General features: G+C 38.7%; 1 protein-coding gene across 1 annotated transcript in view; it reads left to right on the top strand.

Annotated features, from left to right (window-relative positions):
• The first annotated feature begins 588 nt into the window (after nucleotides 1-588).
• prkx (protein kinase X-linked) overlaps nucleotides 589-7,489 on the top strand; it is a 28,479-nt gene continuing 21,578 nt past the window's right edge. The window contains exon 1 of the mRNA XM_080052864.1: nucleotides 589-1,277. Within this exon, the coding sequence (XP_079908990.1) occupies nucleotides 1,136-1,277 (142 nt within the window). The 5' untranslated portion in view covers nucleotides 589-1,135. The remainder of the gene's footprint in view (nucleotides 1,278-7,489) is intronic.

The following is a 7,489-nucleotide window of genomic DNA, read 5'->3' as shown; positions in this document are numbered from 1 at the left end:
GGAATTTTCTTTAAGAGTAACTTTCAGTTCAATAAAGTAGCCTAGCCTATCTTCTGGATAAAAATAGTATTGAATATAAAATGTATTATTGATATATTTTATATTATTAACCTTGTTAATTTCACTGACTATAGCCTTTTATTGGTTTGTATTGGATCATGGTCGTTCATCATACCGGTCTCTATCGCCACACCCTTCCTCAATTATGATTGGTTCATGTACCGGGATGGCTTCGTTTTCATTGGTTGCATTTTGTCAACACGCAGCTCCTGTCTGCCGGCCGTGTCAAGTTAAAAACAGTCACGTAGAAAATACCAGAAGTGGAACAAATTTACCCCAAAACATTTAATTTTTTGAAACTAATGGCCCATTCTCTTACTTCAGTATTCATTGTTTTACGTGTTTAACATATTAATTTTTCAGAAAATAACGGCATCACATTAGAAACATTAGCTTTTTACTCAGTTAAATGGCGCAATGCTGGCTGTAATATGTTTTATTTTGAAAGTGGTGACCGGAGATCGTTTGGACAGTGGATAGGGTAGCTCTTCCTGGTTGATGTGGACACTGCTGGGTGAGGTTCTGTTGTTGTGTGACTGAGTACATAATGGGGCCAACTAGCAACATTTGAGTCAGAATAGCCGTCGGTTTCATCGGGTTAATACGGTTTTTAAATTCCCGTTCTACGTCGTGGACAAACAGACATTTTTCTCGGGGGTTTTTCTTGTCCCAACGGCTACCTCAACTGTTCCGGTGCATCTCCTATTATTATTATTAGCTCACTGTGGGCTGTTGCTGCTAACCGGAGACGCTAACCGGAGACGCTAATACTGCTAGTCCTGTGAGTGCACCTGTCTTACTCAAGTCGGTATAATTCCCTAATTTCTGTTAGTGAAGGGAACTTGTAAATATAGCCTTTTTTTTGTACTTTTATCATTCGTTTTCTTCCCACAAAGCTACTCGAGAACGACCCGCACTGTCAAAGCTAGACAAAGAAGATGGACTGACGATAGTAATCCTCCGTCCAGAAATGTATGGTATGAACTCTGCTGCACGTGACCCACTGGATATTAATAGTATTCATAAACCCAAATAGTCAATACTCGTCCCAAATATATATATATATATACAAAACATGGCGTCCTCCAAAGCAAAGGTCCACAGTGAGTCCAACTCCTTGAAAGAAAGTAAAAGCAACGGCAGCTGTTCCGGTGGGGAACCATCACCAAACAACCGGATATATTCCCTAGATGACCTGGACACCATTGCTACAGTTGGTGAGTTGAACTTAAGAACACGTCACTGTCACACACATGAATTGAGTAGTGATAGTGCATTGTGTAAAATAACAGTACAATATTATGCATTGTAGTGATAATGTGCATTATAGATTCATCAGTAGATTGGCTCCTTCCTTGTTGCATTTACATTGTCTTTGAGTGTTTAAAAATGATCAAATGTAGCCTAACATGGTGTGATTGTGTTCGCTCACTTTCAAGTAATCTTTCAATCATTTCTGAATTAGAATAAGTAGAATATGATACAATTTCCTTTTAGGGATGGATGACATATCGCTCCATCCATCATCCGATCTATAAAACATCATGATAGTGACTGAGAACTGCCCTAAAGTCCAACCAATTCATCCATTGATTTACTGTCATTATTTAAAAACTGTTTTACTTTGGTTTTCCTGACTTTCTTGAAATTCCATATCCATAACAAAGAGTTTGTTGACAGTATGATTAGGCCTGTCACGATAACAAATTTTGCTGGGCGATTAATTGCCTCAAAAATTATTGCAATAAGCGATAATATTGCCGTTTTAAGACCATTTTCAACTAATATAATGATACTGGCATAATAATGCAAGTCCACCCTTTCAAAGATCAATACCAGGGCACCAGACAAACTTGTTTTACTAGTTGCACTGGCGCCCCTAACTCAAAATGTTAAGGGGTATGATAACCAATCACCCGGACACATTGTCATGTACAGACATAATGTGACAGCTCATTGTGTGTGTGTGTGTGTGTGTGTGTGTGTGTGTGTGTGTGTGTGTGTGTGTGTGTGTGTGTGTGTGTGTGTGTGTGTGTGTGTGTGTGTGTGTGTGTGTGTGTGTGTGTGTGTGTGTGTGTGTGTGTGTGTGCCTATACCAGTCATCATTGATGCACATTAGCTTGAATCTCAACTGATTGTCTCGTATCAGCATCTTAGCACTTTATCAATATCAGAGCTAACCCACTTTATAACTAATCTCTGATTGTGCTTTATGTTCATTTTGTTTGTAAAAAGTTAACACTGCTTCTGGCTGAGGTTGGTCACACACACAATCTGTTTATTATAATCGTACCAAATATGTTGTTATGTGTTGAAAACGGCCCGTCCTGTTCTAGTATCAAAATACTGCAGGGCAAAAAGGGAGACATACTATTACTGTACAGTGACTCAGAGTATGTATTGTGTGTTTGCCGGAAAGTGTACTGTTTCACCATTGTTGTTTACAGCAGCAGGGCCCACAGTTTGGTTCACAATCATATCCTAGTCTTACGTTTGGTTCAAGTTGTCTCAAAATAATTTAGTTTTGATTTATAATTATATAATTATTCATCACTAAGAATGCCATGTTCTTTAAACAACTGCAGGCTGTGGAAATGTAAATAAACCCCCCTCCCCTGAAACTGCATAGTGCACCTTTAAAAACACACCCTGCGTTCCAAATCTCATACTTTTTCTTTTTACTACACTACATACTAAAGTACAGAAGAGTTTTAGGGCCACAGGAGAGAGAAAAAAAAGAGATAAGGAAGTTTTGTTATTCATTATGTCTAGAAATCCCAAGAATAAAGACGAATACTCCAAATTGCTATTGGAGTTAGTGGGGCATTTATGTATTTTCAGCATACTACAATTGACGTGCATGTATTGGGACATCCTTAATCTTTTTCTGGCATACTAAATAGTAGGGAAGTATGGGTATTGGAACGCAGGGATAGTTCTTTGTGCAAGTCAGCAAAGTAATTTAGACTCCAAATAGCAACACCCAGAGCCTGCAGCAGTATATATAAATCCAAACCCTGATTCTTGATGGATCAGCTGTTTGCCAGATTCCCTTGAAGACAATGACGCAACATAAACACATTCCATGAGTCAGAGACAGTGAGTGTATACTGGACAGTTAGTCACACAGTGTTCAGAGAAAGCTTTATGTTCAGGCTCAAACCTGCCCTTTAGGAAGTGATTCATCACTGTAGGACAGGCCCACAGACACAGACACACCCACATGGGAGCACGCAAGGTTACAGGCCAGGTAACGCCTCTTATGCAATGCAAGGTCAATGCAATTGTTTGTAAAGCTCTTTTTCGATTATTCATTTGTTCTGTTCCGATTTATTTATTTAATTTTTAACTGTACTCATTTACATTTTTATATACAGCTCTGGAAAAAATTATGAGACCACTCCAAATGTTCATTGTCTCTTGTTTTAATATTTATAGGCATATGTTTGAGTAGAATGAACATTTTGGTTTAATTCTATACTGACACCATTTCCACCAAACTCCAATAATTTTTTTTTCATTAAATTATGTAGGGATTAAGATTTAATTAAATTTTTTCCGGAGCTGTATATGAGAATTGTGGTTGACTGTGCTTATATTTTCATGGTGCTGCCTTCTTGACCAGGTCATTCTTGAAAAAGAGATTTTAATCTCAATGAATTTTTTACTTGGTTAAATAAAGGATATTGATTGATTGATTGATTGTGACTCTTCAATAGTGAAATTAACAATTATATAAACACCAAAAAAAAAGGAAGACAAGACCACAGACACGTGGCTTTATTTAAAGATGATCTATGCAGTTTCATGGGAGTATCTGACATGGATATGCTCGTAAACCAAACTGTGGGCCCTGCTGCTATAAACAACAACAACAGTGAAACAGTAACTTTTCAGGAAGCTTTCTAACTTCAAACAGTGTTCCAGGGATCCAATTTTCCTGCGAGAAAAATTTGCTTATTCAGTTATGAGAATATACCTTATAAAATGTTCACTTCTCTGACAAAGTTACATAGTGCACCTTGAAGGGACAGGTGGCAGCCAGTAAAAGCCTGTGTATTACTGGTCGTCATGGCACCAGCTTATTAGTGAATAGAGAAGTCGAAATAAGCCTCTCGGCGGCACAGCTCTACTCTTATTTTATAATTGTTTCAGAGAAAAACTGACTTTCAGTATAATTTGGTCATAATTACATGATTGGTCTTTTATGGACGTCATTGTAAGTTTGACTCTTTGTTCTTACTGAAGAGAACTAAATATAGACTTGAAGCTGAATTACCAGCCTTTTCATTTAAGCCTGTTACATACTCCGCGAGAAGAAAGAACAACGGTCTCGCTGACAGAGCTGCGAGAACTTCTTCCTGGTTTGTCATTTCATACTTCACAAGAACTCAAGTGCCGAACTCCTCACCGCGGCACACGTCATGCGCTGTTACCATAGTAGCGCCAGCTGATTTTCCTCATTGTCTTCAGACTGACCAATCACAATAGTTCTCGGACAAGCTGCGAGAAGAAAGTTCGACCCGGACGATGTGTCGAGAACAAGCTGAGAGAACAGCTGAACAAGAGCTGCGAGAAGAAAATGACGTAATTTTCTTTCTTCTTTCAGCTCTGTCACCGAGAACTTTAGTCTTTCTTCTTGCGGAGTATGTAACAAACTTTTGCTGTATTTCAGTGATGTCCTCAGAGTCACACATTTTGTTTGTTTCCTTTTTTACAAGTTTCTAACTAGTTTAGTCGGGGAAAAGCCTGTTTATTTAGAGATTACATGTAGGTTTGGACAAACACATATGACTAGCTCTTCATGCACACAAATGTAAAATATGCAGCTCAGTAATATGCATTAGGCTACAAGGCCCAGACCCAAATACTCTTAGGAATTCATGGTGTGCTATTGGGATGAAGCTCCTAGTGCATAAAAATCTAATTTTCCAAGCCATTTTGTCTGATGAGAAGGATTTGCTGCCTTAAAACAAATCAGCTAAAGCTCGTTATCTGCCTGCTGTTCGTTTATTGTCAATGCAATTTAAAATCATGAGTTAACTCTCTCTGGCCGGCATTCTATTTATTTCACATGCTGTGGTCCTACTAGCCCTGTGTGACCCGCAGAATATCACTTGAAAGCACCAACACCAACTGCTGTCCTGTCACAGCAAATTTTAATTCATAACACATCCCAATTTCCCAATATGAAATGTAGCGTTTTATTGTGTGAATGTGTTTTTCTGTCTTATGAAAGTTATACCCATTCTGTACAATAGGAATTTCAAAAGCTGCATTTAGCCCATTTGTTTTCCAAAGCCCAGAAAAGCAGGATAGATAGATAGATAGATAGATAGATAGATAGATAGATAGATAGATCACTAACCCTACTTGAGAATGTGACACAGAAGCAGCCCTATGATTCACCATCTCTTAGTGAGAATAGCCTATCATGTTTTTCTCCAACCCCCTTAGTGTTGAGGCCCTGTAACAATGCAGCCTTGTGCAGCGAGGGGTTTGTTTAGCAGGTGAAATGTTACACCGATGGGCACGTTGCTATGCAGAGCAGCAGTGTTAGGGGCTAGATACCTGACAGCTCAAACTATATATTATCTTCATAAAGCAACGGCTGTTCCTTTAACTTGGGTTTTCTTCTTGTAGAACAGCCATGTGCGACACTATGAGTTATAAATGTATCCCTGTTGGTTATTCTAACTTGTATTGCATGGTGTCTGTCTCATGTTATTGTATTAAATGCCTAAAGAGGACCTTGTCTTATTTTAATCATCAGTATGTTTTGAGGTGTTGGGGGTGTAAATGTTGAGCTAGCTTTTCAAACTGCCTGTTACAAAATATACTAACAAAAGAACATGTACTCTTTTGATTTCCTATTTTTAGTTCTGCGCCAGACTGAGCTGGTTTAATGTGAAGTCATCACATTTCCACACAGTCAAGTGTCCTGCTCGTAGTTCAGTTATGAAACCATCCCACCACAGAGCCTTACCCTGCCAGTGTTCTGCCCACTGACTGTGTGTGTGTGTGTGTGTGTGTGTGTGTGTGTGTGTGTGTGTGTGTGTGTGTGTGTGTGTGTGTGTGTGTGTGTGTGTGTGTGTGTGTGTGTGTGTGTGTGTGTGTGTGTGTGTGTGTGTGTGTGTGTGTGTGTGTGTGTGTGTGTGTGTGGAGGCTGTACCACCATCTGCTTTAAAAGTGTTTTAGCCAACTGCAAAATGCAATTGGATGTATTAGGGTATTTTTTGATACTGCACTTGCATGTTTTAAAACAATTCCTAAACCTTTTTCTGGCATACTAATCTGTGTGGAAGCATGGGGATTGGAACTCCGGAAATATTTCTCAGTTTCAGTTCACACAATGTATATATTTGCCATTGCCAATGCGCTGTTTTTCTTTCATTGCTTGAAAAATTTGACATTTAGTGTAGAAACGAGAGGTCTACCTGACAGGGACTGTTTCTCTGTTGCTACGGCGACACCAAAAGCTCTGAGACAAGGGTTCATTGTTGATATTATGTCATCAGAACGAGACAGCCAGCATTTCATTAGGACGTTGCAGCAGTGAGTGAGTGACTGACTCTATCACATACTGTCATCAGCCATTTATTATCTCCCTCACTGCTCATCACTGTCAGACGAAATGCCAAATGTATCAACAACAACACAGAGCTCAGGGGGATATCAGGCCACTTGTATTCTATGGAGTAGGGCTGGAAGATTAATCGAAAATTAATCAAAACCAACATTCAGACCTTGTTATCGACTTAAACTTGCATGTCAATCATTTTGATGTGGGCCCTGTCCAAGCCCCTTTATTTTACTCTTAATCAGCAGTGATTTATTGACATTTTTTAATATGAAATTGACATTTAAAACATGTTTTTACTATAGATTCTAGTTATGGCAATATTTAAACTAGATAACCGTTCATTAATCTTAATCGGTGTTAAAATGTCCAATTAATCGTGATACTGATTTTAGGGTCAAATCGCCTAGACCTACTCTAGAGGACTGTATACTAACCATATAAGGATTTCCAACTGTTAACTGCCCACTCCAATGCCTCACCATAACACTCTCCTGTCCACAACAGTTTTTCTGCTGTTGAGAGACAAACTTGATCATTTAAGAATCTCAGTACAACACCTTGACAACACAATTTACTGTAAATGAATTGAAGCCTTACAGTAAATACCTTTTTAAAAGTAAAACTGAAACGAAAATAAAGAAGTTGTTTACTGATCATATGTGATAAAAAGATTCTTAATTGAGTATCACTGACATGTTCACACAAGTTACATGTCAAAGGCAAAGCTAGGAGTCTTATAAGAAAGAACCAGACAAAACTGAAACTAAACATTGGCTGTGGGGCCCTGCAGGCACTCAGCCTACTGGAAGACTGCTCTCTAACATGCACCAACAATAACAACCTGCC

Source organism: Ammodytes marinus (genome assembly GCF_949987685.1).
Source record: "Ammodytes marinus genome assembly, chromosome: 24".
Lineage (NCBI taxonomy): Eukaryota > Metazoa > Chordata > Actinopteri > Uranoscopiformes > Ammodytidae > Ammodytes > Ammodytes marinus.
The sequence above is the reverse complement of the archived record's forward strand: the minus strand, read 5'-3'. Positions and strand labels throughout refer to the sequence as shown.